Raw genomic sequence first — 22,651 nt, forward strand, 5'->3', positions numbered from 1 at the left:
CTTTGGTCCTATTTCAAATTAGTTAACAGTTGCTGTAATAGTGAACTATTCCTGGCACTGGTGCACGTTTAACACACATGTCTATTTGTCCCAGTACTGTAATCTTGTACAACTTGCAAGTAATATTTTAAAAAACTAACTGCCTGGACTGCCTAAATTTGATATCATAGCTACTTTACATAAAGAAAAGATATACTTAAACTTAGCTATACAAAATAGCTATATCAAGCTTGAATCAATGTCAAAAGATACCATTACAGAAAAGCATGTTATACTCATGAAATATGATATTTCAATCACAGCTCTACATAATGTTATCTTGATGATGATGTGCAAATATGGCAAACCAAAGTAGGACACATATAGCTTTGCTGTTCCTGATGCTTCATTGTTGATATTTCAGAAGCCTTTCTACATCCCATTCTTAAAACTGTACTCTAGTTCATGTCACAGGTTGCTTTTGTTATAGTATCCTCCCATCATGTGTGTTGCCAAGACTCTGACTCAATTTACACCGTGTATCTGTCATCTTTGCACCCTTGTTTTTGACTTGTGTGTCATTTGACAATTTAACATTATGTGAAAATTATTACTTTCCTTATTTCCTTTAGTAGTAACTAGGCTGATACATCACAATGCATGTTTTGATTTATTTCATGTATACATGTAGTATTTATGTTTGGTGTTGTTAAATGTTTGGATGTAATGTTGTTGTAAGATATAGTCAGGATATTAGTTGTCTTGTACCAAATCAACAATGTGGAAATACCATCCTAATAGCAGATTGCTAGAATTTGAATGTTTTCTACCTACTGCTGTTTCCAACAGAGGGTGACTGGAAAGTGTATGTCTCTACTGGGAGCATGGAGGATGCTGGGACTGATGCAGAAGTCACGCTGTTTGTGTACGGAGACGAGAAGTGCTCAGAGCCCATCCAACTGGGGCTGGGAAAGGACGGGCTGTTCCAACAACACACTGCTGACAAGTTCAAGGTGGGTCTAGAAGTATAATACAGTATGTAAACCAGTCTCAGCTCTGTAGTGTATCTTGCAGTGTCTGTTGTCTTCTGTTGCTAGCATTGACACTCGTCATATCACTATATTACATAGGATCAGTTCTGATTATGTGATGATCTCTATGACAACGCATTCCTATGGCTAGAGAGATTTTAGAAGCTTGAACAGACTTGTACTTTGCTTCTGTAAATGTCAAGAGATAGATTGATTTACAATGCTGTCTACATCCTACCAGGTCAATGTGAAAGGTGTTGGTGACATCTATAAGGTCCGGATAGGGCACAACAACGAAGGGGAGAGGCCTGACTGGTACCTAGAGAGGCTGAAGATGAAGGACCTGAATGACTACCAAGTTTTGAACTTCGTGTTTAACCGCTGGCTGTCTCACTCACGGGACGATGGAGACACATGGAGGGAGCTGCCGGTCGTCAAACCAGGGGTCGAACCATTGCCAGGTTAAGAGTCTTGTTTCTTCATATGATTTGTTTATTTGTTTGTTTGCTTGTAATATCGGCTTCGCTTAGTGCTTACTGGGTTTGCTACTTCCCGCCCCCCTCTGTAAGTCATCTTCTACCAAATAGCAAGAGATGCATTCTATAATGTTGAAAAGAACATGAATATGCAAAGGTTCAAACAAAGAAGCTGAAATAATTACAATCCGATGGCAAAATATGTGGCCATTGAAATTTTAAAATGTCCAATTTCCCTCCATTTCCTTTGACAGTCCTGACATATCAGGTAGCAGTATACACGGGTGCGGAATCAGATGCCAGCTTTACATCCAACCTGCGCCTCACCATCCACGGGAGTAGAGGGGACACGGGGTGTCGGCTGCTCCACAGACCGCTGAACCACACCCATGCCAACTTCCAGCCGGGACAGATGGACCTGTTTGCAGTAGAGGCCGTATCACTGGACCGTCTGAAGAAAGTTGTCATAGCACTGGAAAATGAGTCAGGTAAGAAGAGACAATACAACTTCAAAGACTTTTAGTATTTAGATAGTTCCCAGTTGAGTTCCCAGGCAAAGATGCATTTGAGAGATGTCAATGTAAACAAAATCATTCAAGACTACTGCTACAGTTATGTGATCTCTAACCTTGTACATGTATCTAAAATATTCCAAAAGCAGTTCATGTCCTTAGTGCTGAAAGCCATGTGCTGAGTGCACCAGTCGTCACATGTTTCTATATCCTCAGGAGATGGCGTGTTCCTTGACAAGGTGGTGATTAAGGAGTCTGCAGAGTCAAGCAGAGAACATGTGTTTATCTGTAACCAGTGGCTGCACAAAGACAAGGGAGATGGGCAGACAGAGAGGGAGCTCAGCCTGGAAGGTATGCCACGTGTTACTGTTGTAATCTTGGCTTGGTAATGTTTCTTGTGCACCGTCAGTCCTGTAAACATTGCGATGGGTCATCAGATGTCCTACATCCATGGGTTAAAAAACAAGTCTCACTCTTGGTGGAGTAGTGACTTGTGAGTAACATATTGTACCAACTGGAAAGTTGCAATGATGATTTGTTCGGGTTCTGCCTGTCTAGGTGAGGACTGGAAGGTTTGGGTGACCACAGCTACTGATTCCAAGTCTGCCCATGGGTCCCAGGCTGCACTGGTCATCTACGGTGATAAAGGGAAGTCAGAGGAGCTTGTCTTGGCAAATGAAGAAACCAAGTGCTTTGAACCAGGAGCAACTAATGAGTTTCAGGTAAGGCACATTGAGTGAAAAGCTTTAAGTAGGCTTCTCAGGCTATTTTTTTTTATTCCTTTCTGCATGCCATGTTTTTTTATTAATCATTTGTTAGAAAATGTTAGAAAATGGAATTTTTGGATTAATTTAATAGATAATGGAATAAGAATTAATACAGTGTAGCGTTGGTATTAAAGACTTTTTCCTTCCTGGCAAGTCAACTACATGTAATTCATAAAAGTTTTTTTTTCAATTGTCCTATGCATAATAGATCTCTACAGCTGACTTGGGAGACATCTACAAAATCCGGGTTGGATATGAAGATGAAGACAAGTGGGAAGGTTGGCACCTGAAACAGGCAAGTAGGATTACAGATTTTAGTTTGAAGAAATATGTTGGCCATTTCCTATGGATTAGATTTAGGCCAATCCCTCATCTTACAACTTTCCTCTGCTGACAGTTGATTTTGTCAACATTTAAAATGTATCTGACCAAATAATATTATATGTATTGAAATGTTTGACTTATGTTTCATCCCTATAGACACAATTTAAGCTAATTAGTATAACTTGTGGTCAAAGGTAATCATTGCCCATGTAGAATTGGTTCAACTTTTCACATACCAATACATTTATATATAGTTGCCATTAAACAAATTACAAATATTCTAAATTCTGATCAACAAAAAAGTACTTTGCAGCCATGGGCAGAATATGCCTACCTTTTTTTATAAGGTTTTAAAACTAATTGTATAAGCCTTTTAAACATTGATGCATTGTTTTCATGTTTATTCTATTGAAAGTTGAAGTCAACGATCCATTTTTCTAACAGGTGAAACTTCAGGCTCAGTCTTCTGGGGAAGAATTCCTGTTCAAGTTCGACCGCTGGCTGTCACGGACGGAGGATGACTATGACATTGTCAGGGAGATGGCCATCACAAAGGACAGTCACAGTGTGCTACCAGGTAGGTGGAGATAGACCTTTCATCTTTAGGCCACACCAATCTATTATCTTGATTCTCGGACAGTTTGAAATAGAAATATAGCTAGCGGTCAAGATGAAAACAGAAAGCTGGAAGGAAAACTTGCATCTTACTTTATGTATAATCATTCCCTAAAACTGTTTGCACCAAGGCGCTGCCCTCAGACACTTTTTTCAGGGTGATATTTCAATTTAGCATCATTTCATAAAATCCGAGAAGCAACAAATAGAATTGGTGTGGCCTTACATAAGTTTTGGATTTTGCTGTGAGTATGATCAAGCCTTAATAGTTGTAAAAGGGAGTAGTAAAGTACTGACTTTCTAGCTTTTTCTTGATTGAAAAGGTTTTTACATAGAAGACATTCTCAAGGTCCAAAGGATCCCACAAGGACTTAAACTTATTAGTGTATGATACCTGTCAAGTCCAAAACCTAAATTCTACTTTCTTTGATCCACCTGTTAGAACAGGGGTTAAACACTATCTACCCTCTGTAGCAACTGAAAGGAGTTGAAATGGACTGAAATCCTTGGCAATGCATAATTGTAGATGAATAATAATACATGTCCAAGCCAACTTGTTCACCAGAGTAATCTCTCTCTGTTTTGCGACCTGTCAGTGTTGCAGTACTATGTGTCGGTGTACACTGGAGACCACTGGGGAGCCCACACTGATGCTGATGTCTTCATCACCCTGTATGGGGAGAGGGGAGACTCAGGCAGGAGGAGGCTCTTCCACTCTACCACTAATGCAGTTAAATTTGGCAAAAAACAGGTAGGACTACCTCTAAATATCTGTCCTCTTTACGTTAGGAATCAGCTTTTATTCTTTTACTAAGTAAGTTCAAGTATGGAATAAGAATATTTTTCACAAAACCCATGCCCCTTTTACACCAAAAATAGTTACTCAAGCAACTGGATAAAATTTTGAAACAGTCAGACGTTTCAGACAGCATCCGCTGTCATCCATCATTGACAAAGGAAAGGACTGGGAAACCAGGTTTTACACCAAAACTCTGAACAGAAATGTTAATGAGGTTAAGACAATTTAGGATGTCTTGACATAGTTTTCATAGAAGACTAAGTCGAGACTGCAGGAAAACTAGACCATGAGAACTTATGGATAACATCAATGTCTAACCTTCATCAATGTACCATGTCCCTTTTGTTCCAGGTGGACACATTCTTGATGGAGGCTGTGTCCCTGGGCCAGCTCAACAAGGTCATCATCGGGCACGACGGGGTAGGATACGGCGCAGGGCTGTACGTCGACGCTGTGACGGTACATGAGGGAGAATCAGCTGTATCCGAGTGGTTCTTCCCATGTGGTCACTGGCTGGACGATCACATGGAGGACAGCTGTACAGAGAGGGAACTCTCACTCTTAGGTAACTTCTCTCAATTTCTGCGCTGGGCAGGAATATACTTGAAGTTGAACCACCTAAACCTTTATACACATGTATTGCTATCTGTGTTTTAAAAAAAACATTAACTTGGTACAGATATACATGTAGTAAGTCAGTTTGCGTGTTACAATGTCATCCTCTTTCATGGCACAACAGGACTCCGTCCAGTGGAGGCGATAGATGAACTACAGCGGCTGAGTAGCTCAGAGGAAAACAAGAAGTCCAGTACGTATCTGAGCTAGTTAAATATGTATATTTAAGTCCTCCAGCAGATGAAAATGCATTGTTGTGTAAGAAGTACTGAATATTACTATAAGGTCTTATTTAGAATTTGTAAAGTATTTCCTGTAAATTTCTAAATCTAGTCCAATTCACACAAGCTGTGGTAAATCTTACAGTTTCCATGCACATACTGAATCTAGCTACTTTCTGTAACAGTCAAACTGTAGTGAAATGAGACCCTTATGCACTATTTCCTCATGATTGTGTCTCAGATGGTAACTTTGTTCAATACACACATTCAAGCTCTCACCACTGTCGTTAACAGTTAAGCTTCAGTGATATCAAGGCCTGGCCACACATACATTTTGTACCCTCATCCAGAATTTTGTCATGTTTCTATAGATGGTAACTTTACGGTGTACCTAAGGACCAGTGACAGTGTAGGTACAGGAACCAGGGCTAAAGTTTGGCTTACTGTGTACGGGGAGACTGGGAACTCTGGTCCTATCAACCTGGGCACAGACCAGGACAACGGCAAGTACAGCCAGCCAGGGAAGGAAGTCGTCTTTGATGTGAGTGTATCTTTACAGATATTACCTTTCTTCTGTTTCAGTAATTTGATTTAGAAGAAGCACTTGACTTAGCAAAACTTTGAAATTGCCAAATACACTATTAAGACTTTTTAGATGAGAAAGTCATATGTCCTAACTAGACCTATTTTTCCTTTGAATGTTTCTGAAACCTGACTTTTGTTTATTTACTTCTCAGGTTTTAAGACTTTAAATTATTGAAGATTCAATTTGCTAATTGAATTGACATGGATTATGTTGTTCTGCTTGCAGATCAAGGCTGGTGAGATTGGAGAGCTGACTAAAATCCGTGTGGAGTTGGAGCCGGAAAGCCAGCCAACCACATGGCATCTAAACGCAGTAAGATTACATTTGTGCTCTTGAATGCTATATATCCTTACTTAGTCTTTAGCCTCCAGACTTTTGCATTGTTAGGACACACAGTATACAGGTAACCTTTAAAACACTGAAGTAGCCGTCTGGCACCCAATATTGGTTAGGCCTAAGAAGAAAAAAAATATTGTGTTTCCGGTTACGGCCCGGAAACACAGGAGCAGGGAGAAGATTATAACCAACAGGAATGATTTGGTAGGTGGCAAAATGTGTAGTGGCATCAATAGTAAAAGATTTTCTGCCCCATTTAAACTGTAGAGATGCCATGTACCTGCTGACAGTATTATTCTCACCTGTTACAGGTGCTCCTGCATGACCAGGACACAGGTGAAGACCTGACGTTCCACTGTGACTGTCCGCTGAGCGACGACCCAGACACCGGCAGTCTGCAGAAGGAAGTCCCTGTACTCAGAGCCAGCAAAATGCCACTACCTGGTCAGTCACACATTGTTGTAAAGGAATACTGTAATTCACTTTATCTTCACGGTAGCAAAATTTCACGGTGTAAGAAAAGTGTAAAGGAATCATAAATAATTACAGCAGGTTTTTCACGGTGTCAATAAGTTCACGGTACAAAGGTGACTGTGAAAACATTGAACATAGAGTTACAGTGAAAGAAACAAGAATTACAGTATGAATTGTTTCTGTGGTTAATTTCAGATTTTCCTGTATTTTCTTCTGACAGTGAGACGTAATATGCTTTTGTCACCCGAAATCTCATGAAACAAGCTTTAAAAGTCTTTGGCATACTATTATTTCTTTGTCTAGGAGTATTGTGGACTACTACATTACATTACAAACCACTACATTAGAGTTGACTGCTTGTCATGTCCTTGGTGCTGAACAAGTGTTTGCTTTTGATTTCCAGCCATCCCATCAATTTTCATATTTGGTCAAGGGAATATTTTGTTGTGAAAATAAAACTTGCTTCATTCATTCATATTCCCTATGAAACTATGAGTGCATTTAATATGAGAAATACGAATATTCATGTCCTTTTGTTTTCCTTTCAGTCTTGCAGTACTATGTTATGGTGCACACTGGGGACGTGGAGGGAGCAGAGACTGCTGGGAATGTTTACCTGTGTATCTATGGCAACAAAGGAGACACAGGCAAAAGACAACTGCACAAGTCCCTCACAAATGCTATTCCTTTTCTGAGAAAACAGGTTTGTAGGTTTCTATAGAGCCATAATAGAGTATAAAATGAACAAAATGTAATTTGATGAATACCCTGCTAAATTGAAATCTATGTATATATACAGCCTGCAGTGTATCATATCCTACAAAAATGTACACCACATTGCATTTGTATATCATGATCATTTACACTTGAACTTCTGCTGTTTGCTCATAATGTTGAATTTTCTGTTGTACATATTAGGTGGATGTCTTTATGTTCGAAGCAGTGTCAGTTGGAGACATTGAGGTCCTAAAAGTTGGACATGATGCTGACAAACCAGGTATGCCTCAAAAGATTTTAATCCCTTAGAATGTATTACACCACAAGAACTTGTATCATAATGTATAATGCTGGTATAGTTGAAGTCATATGTATCTTCTCACATTCCATTTTTAGATCGTATTTATTGCTTTGTTGGTGATTTTTAGGGCCTATAAGTCTATACAATGTATGTTTTGCTGTGTGTTCTGTAATGTTTATGTGTGGGTCACAACACCAGCAATAGCTTTCTGTGTGTCATGTGTATTGTACTGTCGCAATTCTAATAGGATTTAAAAAATCCTGTTTTCCTGTGAGTAATGTCTGTCCTGTTTTGTTGAACAGGAGAAGGCTGGTTTGTGAGTAAGGTTGTTGTGAAGGAGAGTGAGTATGCCCGGACCGAGGCAGTCTTCACCACAGAGTGTTGGCTGGATGCACAGAAGGAAGATGGCAGACTGGAAAGAGAGATCCCTCTGGAGGGTAAGGACATCTACAAGTGCCACAATTTTCCACATATTTCAAATATCATATTACATGAAAGAACATATTGCATCAAATTGTTGGTGGTAAATTAAGATATGGGCATCAGTCATTATGGAAGATGGAAATGCCAGTAGTGAAGACATGATGAGTACAGTCTTTTTTACAACTGTTAAATCAGATATGGTGCTTTCCTGTTATAGAACAATCTGTGGTAAATAGCCCATCAAGAATGTTGGTCAACATTTGATACAATCTCTATGCTTTGAGAAAGTTTATATTTTTGATAAGCATGGGCCTTTCCCTTCACAGTTGTACAGCCAGCTTCTCCCAACCCAAAGCATCAGAAAGATGGAGATAAGGAAGAGAAGGAGGAAGTCTCTCAGGGTACCTGGGACGTCTGGGTGACCACGGGGTCCGACCAGGACTGTGGGACAGCAGCCAAGGTACAGCTGGTTGTGTACGGAGAGCAGGGCAACACTGAGCCTATTGCGCTCAACAAGAAATTCGAGGCAGGGACAACACGGAAGCTTGAGGTGAGCAATGTTATTGTGTAATCAGATAACATGGGTCATTTTGATTTTTTAGTGTCAAAGGAATAGATGATATAAAAATTAATGTAAAAGATGTGCAAAATGGTGTGTTTAAAAATACATGTATACTGAATACCTATTGCTTCTGCCCATACCAGATTACTGTAGGTGACATAGGAGAAATCTACAAGATTAGGCTGAGCCACGATGGGACAGGTACAAAACAAGCTTGGTTCATTGAAAAGGTATGTTTGGCTTTTTTGTGCACTATGGCAATCAATCCAGCTTTCATGTCAGGAGCATCACATTTTAGTTTATAGTGTTTTTCTGCATTTTCATTATGCTGTGTACACTTGATTTACTGTATAGCATCTTAAAGAAAACTGATAATATTGTTTTGATGATGACTCACAGATAAAGATGAAGGACAGCCACACAAGACAAGAGTTCCTGTTCACCCCCTGCACGTGGCTGTCCGACCAGAGTGAACAAGGTGCCATGATCGAGCTCCCTGCCATCAGACCTGACATACCACCTCTACAAGGTAGGCAGATTGAAAATAAACCCATTTCTACTTGTGATACTACAATTGTACACCTCACATTTTGATAACAGTTTACTATATAAATCAATGATGGCATACATGACAGCAAGCCTAGAGCACAAAATGAAGTGTATGAAACTCTTAGTGGCACAGCAGCAACCAAGTGAGTGATATCAATGATGGCCTAGATGACAACAAGCCTAAAGCACATTATAATGTGCACACAGGAGTTGAAGTTGAAAGCATGTCTTCCTGACTACTTGACTACACAGACAAGTACACTACATTTTGTACAACCACTTTTTAACAAACGTAATTATTGCTCAACCCTTCAACATTGCCTCTCTGTACTGTGTTTAGAGAGGACGTATGAGGTGTCCGTGTACACGGGAGATGAGCCCGCAGGCGGTACGGAGGCGAGGGTGTACTTCACCATATTTGGGGACCATGGTGACACAGGGAGACGGATCCTCACTCACTCCATCAACAACACTGACAAGTTCCAGCAAGGCCAGGTAAATGTGTGGTCATTACAATGCAGCAGCTGTCAATGTGACGACAGTCACGAGACATATCTATTTAGACTATTACATGTATTTACATTGTAGTAACTGTCCTCTTTCTTGTTTTCAACAAGGTTATATCATGAAACACATAGTCCGACAAAGTGTGTAAAGGCTGTACAAAAAGCAGTTTATTTCAATAGCATATATTCAGTACACTTTTAAAATAATCTAATCCCTTTTGTTTCTGCCACAGGTTGATGTGTTCCATGTAACTGCTCTAGATGTGGGGAAACCGAAGTACATCAACATTGGTCATGACAACCTGGGGAGAGGTAAGGGTGTGCTACACAAGTATCGACTAGATCTTCTTATCAATAATTATGATAGTATATCATGTATCCCCAAATTTTATTCTAATGAATTTCTGCCGCACACATGTATTGTGTTTATCTTACACAAGTTTGTCCATTTTGCTATCCAGGTGCAGGTTGGTTCTTGGACAGAGTGACCGTGAAGGAATCGTCAGAAGCCACGTCGGAGTACATCTTCCCCTGCTCCAGGTGGCTGGACAGCAGCATGGAGGACGGCAAGACTGTGCGCACCCTGCGTCTGCTTGGGGAGGTCAACGATGACGACAACACGCGGGAAAAAGACTCTGTCACAGGTAATGTCATGTTCTTTGTATCTAACACAATTTGGTAGCAGGTTCCTGAAGAGAAAGCTCAAGGCATTTGTAATCTATCATGCGTAAAAAGCCTAAATTGTATGAAGTTTGTATTTTTGAAATGATTAAAAGCTTCCTATCAATCATCCTCTTTGCACCAATTATTATATAATTAACCTCACTTTTCTCATTGCTATTTTAGCCCTGTCTACTGTGTATAGCTTAAATGCCATGATGTCCAGTTTCTTGTTGAAGACCATAGTTCTACAACACTGCACTTGTCATATTCTGTCAAATGCATCTGCAGTCCCTTGACAACTTACTCTTTTTTCGCCATTTCAGGCTTTTAGGGTGGAAATAGCATGCAACACTGTCCTACAGCAAAAAGAGATTGTAATGAAAATTAAAGAGATGAAAGAAATATATATTTATTGATATATACTAAAAACAAACAATTACAAGCCAACTGCAAGAGCTTTTTTTATATCAGAAGATATTCAGTTATCTAACATGTCATAACAAATATCAACAATCAGCTTGATAAAAAAGAAAAAGTAAGTTAAAACATCATATTGCACATTTAACATTGCACATTTCAAGACAATAGACTACCAACCACACTTGAATTTTTACTTGAGATGTCCAGACATCTGAAATTTTAGTACCAATCAATTATCAATTGCTAGACCATCAAAATTGATCTGGGGATGCTGTACACTTAATAACAGAAATCTGTAATGTATGAAATAATACAATCCACAACTGTACAGTGCTACTGTTTTATCTATAATTGTTAAGGGGTAACTTAAAGGGCACAGTGCAATACAAAGCCGTACATAGTGGCAAACCAGCTGGCTAAGACGGGCAGTGCATGCAAACCAAGACTGGCTGTTAATGTATAAGGTATAAGACTTCAGCAAAATTGACGAATGCACATTTTATTTTATCATTTGATTAATCAACAGTTTTCCTTATTTTATTTCAGTTGGATGGTTCACTTGTTGGGCTTGTTATGATATCATTTAGCTATTTTTTTCATAGTTCTTTTAAGTTGTAATGTTCTGTTGCAAATTATTAACCCCTCTCACATGCATGGATTGTGTGTTATTTGAGAAGGATGTCCTTCTATCTCAACTCACACCAATGAGCAGCAGGTTAACGATTGTATCTCTGCCATGGCTCTTTGTTTTTTTATCATAATGCAATGCATGTTATTGTACAGGATTTGACTCAGTGTGATATAACTGGAAGGAAGCTATGTTTTAATCCTATTAACTCATTTGCATGTACAAATGTATAGTAGCATGTTATTAGGATTAAACACTGCTTGAATAATGTGAATAAGTTCTTGCTGCTTTCTTAAAGTCATAAGTTTTAAACTTTATGGGTTCACTCCTTAATTTACTTGATATTTTATTTTAAATTTCACAGATTCTCGTTAATTTCAAAGATCAGATGATTATAAATCCTTTAAGGTTTTGAGGAAGAACGTTTTGGAACTGTCTATTTTCATCCTGATTCTAAGTAGATCTTTCCATTTCTCTAGCACCTACTTAGTACCCATTTCACAAGTCTAATGAAAATCAATGGTGTTTGCTACCCTCCTCAGAGGGAGAATGGAAATGCTGGGTGACGACCAGTAATGTCCCAGCCGCAGGGACAGACTCAAAAGTCTACATCAAGGTGTTTGGAGAAAACGGGGTCTCGGATGACATACTGCTGAACAACAGTGACAAGAACTTCCAGAGGGGACAGATGGATGAGTTTGATGTAAGAGAAAATTTGATTATGTCCATTCATTTGCATGTTGTACTCAACATAGAGATGGCTCATGACTGTGTTATTTTGTTACTCTGTGAAGAAGGTTCACCTCCTGAAGGAGTATGGTAGTCACTCTCGTCAGTATGTTCATATGTAATTTGGCATGTCATCTGCTAATATGGGCGAGATGATGCACATTGTTTTATTTTACACGTAGAAGTTTTTATAGACATGTAATATATCAGAAAACACCCGTCTTTATGGAATTGTGGAACCGGTCATTCATATAGTTGGCTGTTGTGTGTCTGTGTTAATTGGGTTTCTCCAAGCAGATGTTGGGTTATGTGTTGTCCTTTGTCAAGCTGCTTGTTTAAGTTTAGAACATTACAAGGTGAGATGTTTAGTAGAGCCATGCAAGTAAAACCATTTTCTCACATTCATTTTACGCAGTTGCATCTTGGGAGGGATTTGGGGGAAATCTACAAACTTCGAGTGTGGCATGATGGGAAGACTTCCTGGCATCTTCAACAGGTGAGTGTGATGGTTTTAGTGTTGTTACGGGGCATGGTGGTATCAGGTCATTGTACTAGACAGTAATTATTCATACATTAAGTGGCCAACATACAATGTCATGTAATATACATGTAACCTCTATTAGGTTATATAGATCAGGCACTTTGAGAAAACAGTTAGTTTGAGCTCGAGAGATCTCTAGTACATCACCCACCAGGTACGCACAGTTTAGATATACATGTACAGGAGTGCATCAAAGTGGGGAACGTTGGGTTGAAGATCTGTTTCAACATATCTTTTCAGGGTAGCAGAATTATGTACCCTGGTAGAATCATGTTAGCACAGTAGATGTTACATGATAGAAAAGGTTTTATCATGGCATAACCAATAATTACTCATGAGTCACCCACCCACATTATTAAGCCTGGTTCCTTCCTCCCAGGTGAAACTCCTGGACATGCACACCAACGAGGAGCTGAAGTTTGACTTTGACTGTCGTCTAGTGTCGGAGGGACAGGAGGGTTCCATGGTCAGGGAGCTGCCTGCCATCAGACCAGGAAAGGACATACTGCCATGTGAGTGGAAACAAAATCTATGGTTCTAAGTGTAATTTTCTTATCATTTCCCTGCTTAGGAAAAGTGTCTCCCTACATTATAGCATATGCTCATGCACCCCAGCTAAATGACTGTCTGTTGGTAAATGTTAGATTGTACGGTAAATATAAATTGTGTAGAAATGTTGCTGGCACACTGATGAAGGTTAGACATCCAAGTAATAAGATATGCCAAAAGACAGCTACTCAAGCAACTGGATAAAATTTTGAAACAGTCAGAAATTTCAGACAGCATCCGCTATCTTTCATCAGTGACTAAGGAACGAACTGAAGAACCATATTTTTGGTAACTCTGTTGCTGGCATGATACCTTGCCTGTGTCTCATGTATTTTATCTATAAGTTGCATAGCTCTGCTGGTAAAATCTCATGTTACACTTTTGTCCCACAGTGGTGAACTACAATGTTAGCATCATTTCCAAGCCCTGTGAAGGAAACTCTGGTGGGGGACCTCAGTTCAGCATCAACCTAGTTGGTGAGAGGGGAGACACTGGTGTGAGACCACTTCTTGCTTCACCGGAGGTCAGTGAACAAAATGATGGCAGTTTGAAGGTCAGTTACATTTCAGTTTTGTTTTGTTTTGTTTTGATTTACTCTCCATAATCCAAAACACCTTTATCTTTTGATTTCCTCTTAATTTTTATTCCTTTATTACATTTTCAACATCATTTTTTTCATTGTCATACATGTTTTATAATGATCATATCATTTATGTTTTACAATATCATATAAACTAATTATATATGATTCAAAACAATTCTCAGATAGTATAGATTTCACAGAATGTTTTGATTTTGAATGTTGATGTTGATGATTGCAGGTTGATGTCCACCATGTGGAGGCTGTGTCTTTAGGAAAACTGCACAGAGTTGTGTTGAGGAAAGGCCCGTCCTACCCCCTGTATGTCACCAAGGTGGTGGTGAAGGAAGGGGACTTCGCTAAGACAGAGACAGTGTTCCAACATGAAGGGTAAGTCTGTGCAGAGATTCTACACCATATGCAAAATACTCATCCACTATAAAACACCACAATTTGGTGTGCTTACGTCCCCAATCCTAGTCTGTGTCTAGATTCTCTAGAGAAGTTGTAATAACATATGATGAGAATTTTAACAGTGCAGCATTTGTTAAGAACTACAATGCCTGCCTCTATCTAGATTATCTAACATTGCTGTTGACTTATTTTGCAGGTTTGTCGGTGATCATGACCGACCACAGGACGAGGCAGAGCAGGAACTCACAGTGTCCGGTATGTAGAACTGCATACATTAGACATGTAATAATGCTCGTTTTGTACTTTTTTTATCAAGATGAATCAGACTTAATGTTAAAGATTGTGTTTTTACTAAATGTTTTATAACACCGTGTTGTACAGAGGTGGCAGTCTGCACTCCCCCAGAAAGAAGAGCCAAAGAAGAGATCCAGACTCGTAAGTTTGACTTCTGTTAGGAACTTTTTACTGCATTATCTATAAAAGTATGATCTTAACCTTGCTAACAAAGACTTCACCCAAACTAAATTACCCTGACAGAAATAAAAGGTACACTTTCTGTTGCGTTACACTTTCTGTTGCACCACATAAGATGAGTCATACCATTGTTTGTTAAGTGTCACAAGAATGCTGCAAGAGTGAAACACAGCTCAGTTCAAAGCAGGAATGGTATATACAGTCAAACCTGTGTTAGCGGTCACCTGGACACAGCAGTCACCTGGCCATAGTGGTCACTTTTTGTCGGTCCCTTGGATTTTTCCCATTGACATAAGCATTAAGAATTAGTCTATAGCGGTCACCTGTCCAATGTGGTCGCGGTCAGCCAATTTTCGGTCCGGCCGCAACGGCAACACTGCCAATAGCGGTCACTGAGCATGGTCAGGCCGCGGTCACAGCGTGGCCGGCGTACCTTTGTTTACATCAGCGGTCGTAACTCCGAGCCGTGCCAGCCCACGCCTGGTTCAAAATCTTTTTATTTCCGCGCTGCGCCACCAAAACGTGGGCTCAACTAGAACCTTAATGTGTTTGAATAAAGAAAACATCAAAGAATTTCGTAGTTTGACACGAAGTACCCATTGTTTAAATATTTGTAACCCACAGCAGTATTTACATGTGGAGTCTCTGATGCTATTTGTTGATACATTGTATAAGTGGTAGAGTTCAAGCTTCCCCGTGTTGTGTTCTAGAGGGAGAGTGGCAGGTGTGGTGCACGACCAACGAGCATGCTAATGCGGGCACCCGCGCCACGGTGCACCTGGTGGTGTACGGAGACCGGGGGGACAGTGGGCTGCTCACGCTACAGAACGGAGACCAGGACTGCTTCTCCTCAGGAAGGACCAGCGAGTTCAAGGTTAGTGGAACAACTTTTACATCCAGGGCTGAAGATCTAGCCTGGATGCCACCCGATTACTACCGGGGCTCCTACACTCGCTTCCATGAATTTTTGTCAGGGAAGAGAGTATAGGAGCCCAGGTAGTCATCGGATGGCATCAAGCTATACATGTAGAAGATCATGTGAATGTAAAGAATATTTCTTTTGTTACAGTAGCAGTGTATATGATAAGAATGTTTATGAACCCAAGATGACAACTATCATTGTTAGTAATAGACATGCTTGTTTATGTTTAATTTTTCAGGTCAATGTTGGGTCCATTGGGGACATCTATAAAATCAGGATTGGACATGACAACACTAAGGAGTACCCCGGCTGGTTCCTGGAAAAGGTACTAACCGTATACATTGATACATGTATTGTGATATACATGATAACAATTATAGGCACTACATTAAACTGCAAACCTAATATATAAGGGATGAAATGCCCAGATGATGCCAACACAATTTTTTTTAAACACATGCATACAAGAATAAGACTTAGCAAAAAATCATGTTTCCACCAAACCTGATATTGTGTCTGACCACGTTTATAACCCCTGGGGTCGGTAAGGAATTCTTGCAATGTAAAACAAGTTTTGCCCAGGAAGCGTTACTGGGCAAAATGTATCATTGGAAAATCGGTCACATCCCTCAACCAATTAGTTTGAATTAAAGGATATACAGGATATGTGCACTTTGGTAAGGCCAAACAAACATCATAGACTTCAGCTTGCTCATGATGACTCTGCAGATAAGTATATAGAATGTGCACACCCTTGCAGAGTTTAGGATAAAGGATATGCGGAATATGTGCACTTTGGTAAAGACAAACAAACAGCTTAGACTTCATCTTGCTCCTGCTGACTCCACAGATCCGCCTGAAGGATGTGCACACCCTGGCAGAGTTCAGCTCCCAGCCCAGGCGCTGGCTGGCGACAGACTCCAGTAACGGCGATGTGTGGATGGAGATCCCAACAGTCTGGCCTGGAGAAGACACACTCCCAGGTAACATCACGGCTGGAACTTTTACACACAAGTCCAGAATCCGACCTGATGGCTCTTAAGGATTTTTGATGTTCATAGAAGCTCTGTTCTTTAGTCTGTTGTATTATGTTGTTGGCTTAGGATTTAAAAGAGCACTTTCCATTATGTTTACCAAAGCAAGCTGCAGCAGTTGAGACTCCTTTATCTTCTTTATAAACTTTGACACCAATGAAACTGTCCCTGTCCACAGTGCTGAAGTACCAGGTGGAGGTCCACACCAGCGACCTGTTCAGTGCCGGGACAGACTCCAATGTGTACATCGCCATATATGGGCAGCGAGGAGACACAGGGAAGAGAGAGCTGGTCAGATCACAGAACAATGACATGAAGTTTGAGCAGGGACAGGTGAGTGACATGTGTCAATCATTTTACTGGCGCATCATTGCTTCTCCTTTTACAGAATTCTTAGTGGGGTGGTGCTGAAGTCTCACCCTTTCACTGTGATTTAACTCATACCCCAGCCTCTCCATCTCATTACGGTACAATGTAATAGTGATGAGATTATGTCTTTACATTAACAGTTTTTACTGCTTGTATTGTAGACGGACCTGTTTGAAGTGGAGGCTGTGTCCCTCGGGGAGCTGCAGAAGGTTGTCATTGGCCACGATGGACACGGACTAGGTCAGTGTTTCTCACAAGTGCCCTGTGACATGTAGTATATCTCAAAGTCATGTCAGCAGGAACATACGCAGTCAGCACCAAGTCTCTCCAGCTTACTTTAGTCAATTTCACATTCTTGTGGTCTATTGTACAAATCACAAAGCCTTAGTGCAAGATGTACAAGTCTTACTTGCTAACTTAGACTTAAAGGCTCCCAAGGCTTGAACTGCAATTATATATTGAAAAGATTCCTTTTTATTGAATACAAACAGCTATCTCCTATATAAGATTTCTGTCCTCAGTTCATAGTAGCCCCAACAGCAATACATCATTTGGACAAATATTTGTACCATACACACAACAAAAGAGATTGCTACTCTGGGGAGCTTTCGAGATGAACTCTGTCTCTTCATCAACCCGGTTAAGTCAGATCTCGTCTGACTGCATAAATGAATGTGTGTTAAAAATGCAAAGACAGATGATGAACATGTTTTGTCGTGTTAACAGGATCAGGCTGGCACCTGGACAATGTGGTCGTCAAAGAATCTCCAGATACAGAGTACACCTTCCCTTGTAACAGGTGACTTGTTCTATTCTGCCTGCTCCATCATCTGTTTTCAGTATCTAAAGGTAGATTCTCATTGTGTAATTAGGATGTCTGGTTTTCTAACAAGATGTGCATTGTGTTGCACAGGTGGCTGGATGAAAATGAAGATGACAAGTTAACGGAGCGAGAACTGGTCCTACAAGAGGACAACCCAGCCAAGTCTCCTGACCACGCCCAGGCCACGCCTCCACCAGAGGACACAACAGACAACAAAAAAGGTACATAAGTTCATTTGTACAGCTTGAAAGTTGCTTGTATTAGAATGGTATACAACCTAGGATAGATAGCTTGAAAAATATCTTTAATGGAAGTTTGGAGATGTTGCCCATTGTTACAATCACAAAATCAACTTTTTTTGTACGAAATAAAAAGAAAATATTGCTATCTTACCTTTGAGTATGACTTTTGTTCGACTTATGGTCAGGCATGAGCAACATTTATGAGATAGTTTTTTCTCCCTCAGATGAGTGGACAGTGTGTGTAACGACCAGTGAAGATGTGAATGCAGGCACTGACGCACAGGTCACCCTGACAGTGTACGGGGACAAGGGGAACTCAGGACCCCTCCAGCTGGGGGTCGGACAGAGCGGCTTCTTCGAGAGAGGGAAAATAGATGAGTTTGATGTGAGTGAACATTCATGTAGAACTTTGTATGTTAAAAGCACCATTCCTTCATGCAACATTTGTGACTGAGAAAAAGTATGCATTTCAAAAAGGTTACTTTTTTTTCTTAAAGTTATTGTTGCCGCTATTGACAGGTGAGAGTTGGAGATGTTGGAAAAATCTACAAGATCCGGCTGGAGCAAGACAACAGTGGAACAGACCCAGGCTGGAAGGTGCACAAGGTACGGTACAGCAGGTTGTACTTACTCTGTTACATGTAGCTGTCAAGGCTGGACAGCAGAGCAAGTCTTACCTGATCATTATCGACAAACTTACTATAGATTGTCTGTTTGTTTAGTACCCATATATGACCAATTCAAAGAACAAACTATTAAAAAAAAGACTACATCTGTGACAATCCATCAGTGCATGTTATTCTTGCTTTCCCACTTGAAAGACATGATAATCAAACTGATTTCTATTTTGTTGTTGTTTATTTCCATACTTTTTATACTTTACTTGTTACTGACATCTGTTATGTGTGGTGTCCAGGTGGAGTTGTCTCACCCCAGTTCAGGTGAGACCCTTGTGTTCACCTGCGAGCGCTGGCTGGCCACCAACCAAGACGACGGACAGACCTGCCGCGAGCTGCCCGCTGTACGAGAAGGGGAGGAAACACTGCCAGGTAACCATCATGATGATATTCATGGGAAGTTCACGTTTCTGGCATTGGTGAATCAATATCGTCAAATACATTTTTTGTGAAGCTTCAGGAGGAAGCTACTTCATAGGAAGTTCAAGTTTCTTGTATCAGTGAATCATTATTATCATATACATTTTTTGGTGACGCTTCAGGAGCAAGCCCAATACTAGTAGACAGTAAGTATACTATATGTTCATTTGCCAAGAATTCTAGGAATTCCTCAGCTATTTCTGTTTTTTTCCATGCATACTTGGAATTAGGTGTTTAAGTATGGGAGAGTCGTATTTCTGTAATGTCCACACATGTACCCGGAAGTCGGTCTTGCTGCACAACTTTTTCAATGGGTGTTTATTCTATTTTATATATTTGTAAGACAGCAAGAGCAAAACTGTGTCACCCATATATTCATCAGCATTCCAGACGACCATACCTGTCCTCAGTGCTGAAGCTGTGATTGTCTACATTTCTAAAATGTTTTAGTGCGGAGATATCTAATAATTGAGCTCCTTTGTATCAAATCAGTCCACAGATACCAAGTTGGTGTGCGCACTGGTGATGCGGAGGAGGCATCTACAGACTCTAATGTCTACATGACGATGTATGGCAAGAGAGGGGACACTGGGAAGAGACAGCTGGTTAACAAACTCAATGATCATACACCGTTCCAGAGGGGAAAGGTAAGTCTACACACAATAAGGTCCTTCATGATTACAAGTATGCAGTGACATGTATTGTGGGTAATATGTCAAAGGTGAAGACCCCTGAGACATAGACATAACAAGACATTGTTACGCAAATTGAGACAATGGTCGAGACGAGAACTGTCTTCAGTCAGGGCACTTAACCTCGGACCTTGGGCATATGTACTCGGAATCACGAACGGCCTTGTTGAATTTGACTCTGTAATATTTTGTCTAACAAAAAGTGACTTGCACCTTAATAGATGCACTATAATAGATGCCCTAGCCAAAATTTTACATGTTGTCCCTGTACATGTATATCATTCCCATGTGAAGAACTGCTGCCTATACAGTTATCCTTTGTATATATATGTCCACAATTGATTAAGTTAAGTCATGCTCCTGAATGTGCCATGTTACAGGTGGACCTATTTGAGGTGGAGGCAGTGTCCTTGTCTGACCTGACTAAGATCGTGATCAGCCATGACGACTCCAGATCCGACTGGTTCCTGGACAAGGTCATCATCAAGGAGTCGCCCCAGAGCAAGGAAAGCTTCCAGTTTATCTCTAACAGGTACAGTCACTCTCATATCTTTTACTCAACAAAGTTAGGAAAAGTGAAAGATCAGTGTCTCCCCTCTATTTGTCAGCATTCCATACCTGTCCTTGGTGCTGATTGCCTAAGAGATGTTAGCACAAAGATACATGTATAGTGATGATTAAATGTTCTGTACATGCTTTTTGTGATCTGAGATTGACACTTGATAGACATTGATTTACAGTTAAAGAATGTGTTGAAACTTTACACCAGTTTTTACCATGTCCCCAAATACTGTTATATGCAACCTGTTCTTATATGCAACCTGTTCTAAACTTATATGCATGTATGAGATGCTTGATTGTCTATATGCTCAAGCAATGTCTTTAGTAGTAATATCTGAGCTACAAAAATATGAATATCATACACACAAAGGATGACAGAAAAGTAATGTTTTTATTTTCACCACTTTCCAATGAAGTTGGCTGTCCAAAGACAGAGAAGATGGACAGTTGGAGAGAGAAGTGCCTGTAGAGAAGCAGGACTACATAGTCAAGGTGTATACTGGAGACAAGTTTGGTGCAGGCACTGACTCCACTGTGCACATGGTCATCCATGGAAGCAACGGGGCCTCGACAAGACTCAAGCTACTCAACAACATGGAAGATCACAATAAGTTTGAATCTGGAGGGGTAAGTCATTGATTCTCTATCAGGCAGGATGTTTGTTAGAGCAATTCTTAGTTAGCAATGGAATGGAATTTGTTTTGTTTTTGTTGAAGTTTCTGTATCCAACTGTTTGGTGATTCTTCCTGAAAACTCCCTTATCGCTGAAAATGATTTCATCAGGTTGGTAGAACATAGGATGTTTGGAGTTTTTTTTTCACAACCAGGAATCTCACCGAAACGTCAGCAAGTGACATTCCTGGTTGTGAAAAAAGACACTCCAAAAATCCAACCCCCTTATCTCTCCAACACAAAAATTACAGTCACTATAAATTGTGGTCACCGTGTCAATCAATATTTTCTAACAAAATCTTTTCTTCTTCCCTTTAGGTTGATACGTTCCAAGTTGAAACCTTGCCAGTAGGAATCCCTGAGAGGATTGTGATAGGGCATGATGGGAAAGGAAGGGGTGAGTGTCATTTTCCTACTCCTAGCATTTGTCATGTTCACAACAGCACAATCTGCAAGTTAATCATAGGGCTTGTTATTACTTCGCCAAGAAGGTTATGTTTTCCGGTCTGTGTGGCGGTGTTTGTCTGTCTGTCTGTCTGTCTGTCTGTCTGTCTGTCTGTCTGTCTGTCTGTCTGTCTGTGAACATGATAACTGGAGAAAGCTTGAATGGAATGTTTATGAATATATTAATGAATATTTGGTGTGTAAGTTAGTCTATTGTTGTGATTGAAAGACATTCCAAAGCTCAATGTGAAAACTACAGCAGTAAGATTTTACATCTTACATATTATCTGTTACTGTCCAGTCATTTGTATGATTTGCAATGTTGTTCTAATGAACTTGATGAACTTAAAAGGTTGTGCCTTTCTCCAAATGGTTGATACATCACCCTCTTATTTGTACAGGGTCTGGCTGGTACTTGGATAAGGTGATCATCAAAGAATCCGAGGCTACAGATAAGGAGTTTGTGTTCCAGTGTGACAGGTCAGTGGTTTACATTCTCAGCCTCCGTCATATCAGCTGGTATTTAAGTTATTTATAAGTTGGAATTTGGATCAGCTGACTCCTTAATCTTCTCCCTGCTGTCTAACTCTGTGACCATTAGGGTGCCAAATGGCTACTTCAGGGTGCTAAAGGTTAAGTGTCAAGCAACTGCACAGCCAATGTGTTTGTTTTACACTCATTCCCTCAGCACTCTGCACTGTTTATACATGTTTTATCTCTCAAGTGTAAGGTTATAAAGTAGTATATGGATAAACATGTAATTGTAGCTGTCTGAAGCATGGTACTGCAATGAAAAAGATCAAGAGTAATGAGCATGTTGCTTGTCTCAGGTTGATTTTACTTCATGATTGTTCCATGTCATGCATACATGATTTTGTCCCTGGCTATCCTGACTCTGTTGTGCATCTATTTCCCTGACTGCAGGTGGCTGGATGAAGATGAAGACGACGGGAAGACTGAAAGACAGCTGGAGGAAGAAGGTACGTCTACATGCTGGCTTTAAA

The 22,651-nt window shown here is 40.2% G+C and overlaps 1 protein-coding gene across 5 annotated transcripts in view; it reads left to right on the top strand.

Moving 5' to 3' along the window:
* LOC136428622 (lipoxygenase homology domain-containing protein 1-like) overlaps positions 1-22,651 on the top strand; it is an 87,772-nt gene that overhangs the window by 62,005 nt on the left and 3,116 nt on the right. For 4 of the 5 annotated variants that reach the window (XM_066418271.1, XM_066418274.1, XM_066418275.1 and 1 more), the window contains 45 exons: positions 829-992; positions 1,252-1,471; positions 1,741-1,974; positions 2,215-2,349; positions 2,557-2,720; positions 2,974-3,060; positions 3,534-3,666; positions 4,301-4,455; positions 4,855-5,068; positions 5,243-5,311; positions 5,711-5,880; positions 6,151-6,237; positions 6,573-6,705; positions 7,284-7,438; positions 7,654-7,732; positions 8,056-8,190; positions 8,503-8,726; positions 8,882-8,968; positions 9,138-9,267; positions 9,628-9,782; positions 10,027-10,105; positions 10,255-10,437; positions 12,047-12,207; positions 12,649-12,729; positions 13,154-13,286; positions 13,716-13,876; positions 14,145-14,293; positions 14,514-14,572; positions 14,699-14,752; positions 15,502-15,665; positions 15,952-16,038; positions 16,564-16,696; positions 16,926-17,080; positions 17,278-17,356; positions 17,843-17,915; positions 18,030-18,160; positions 18,406-18,566; positions 18,701-18,787; positions 19,098-19,230; positions 19,771-19,925; positions 20,351-20,502; positions 20,948-21,158; positions 21,522-21,600; positions 22,049-22,127; positions 22,572-22,627. In XM_066418271.1, coding sequence (XP_066274368.1) covers positions 829-992; positions 1,252-1,471; positions 1,741-1,974; positions 2,215-2,349; positions 2,557-2,720; positions 2,974-3,060; positions 3,534-3,666; positions 4,301-4,455; positions 4,855-5,068; positions 5,243-5,311; positions 5,711-5,880; positions 6,151-6,237; positions 6,573-6,705; positions 7,284-7,438; positions 7,654-7,732; positions 8,056-8,190; positions 8,503-8,726; positions 8,882-8,968; positions 9,138-9,267; positions 9,628-9,782; positions 10,027-10,105; positions 10,255-10,437; positions 12,047-12,207; positions 12,649-12,729; positions 13,154-13,286; positions 13,716-13,876; positions 14,145-14,293; positions 14,514-14,572; positions 14,699-14,752; positions 15,502-15,665; positions 15,952-16,038; positions 16,564-16,696; positions 16,926-17,080; positions 17,278-17,356; positions 17,843-17,915; positions 18,030-18,160; positions 18,406-18,566; positions 18,701-18,787; positions 19,098-19,230; positions 19,771-19,925; positions 20,351-20,502; positions 20,948-21,158; positions 21,522-21,600; positions 22,049-22,127; positions 22,572-22,627 — 5,925 coding nt within the window. The remainder of the gene's footprint in view (positions 1-828; positions 993-1,251; positions 1,472-1,740; positions 1,975-2,214; positions 2,350-2,556; positions 2,721-2,973; positions 3,061-3,533; positions 3,667-4,300; positions 4,456-4,854; positions 5,069-5,242; positions 5,312-5,710; positions 5,881-6,150; positions 6,238-6,572; positions 6,706-7,283; positions 7,439-7,653; positions 7,733-8,055; positions 8,191-8,502; positions 8,727-8,881; positions 8,969-9,137; positions 9,268-9,627; positions 9,783-10,026; positions 10,106-10,254; positions 10,438-12,046; positions 12,208-12,648; positions 12,730-13,153; positions 13,287-13,715; positions 13,877-14,144; positions 14,294-14,513; positions 14,573-14,698; positions 14,753-15,501; positions 15,666-15,951; positions 16,039-16,563; positions 16,697-16,925; positions 17,081-17,277; positions 17,357-17,842; positions 17,916-18,029; positions 18,161-18,405; positions 18,567-18,700; positions 18,788-19,097; positions 19,231-19,770; positions 19,926-20,350; positions 20,503-20,947; positions 21,159-21,521; positions 21,601-22,048; positions 22,128-22,571; positions 22,628-22,651) is intronic. The other variant, XM_066418273.1, reaches the window with a different exon arrangement.

Source organism: Branchiostoma lanceolatum, chromosome 2, assembly GCF_035083965.1.
Source record: "Branchiostoma lanceolatum isolate klBraLanc5 chromosome 2, klBraLanc5.hap2, whole genome shotgun sequence".
Classification (NCBI taxonomy): Eukaryota; Metazoa; Chordata; class Leptocardii; order Amphioxiformes; family Branchiostomatidae; genus Branchiostoma; species Branchiostoma lanceolatum.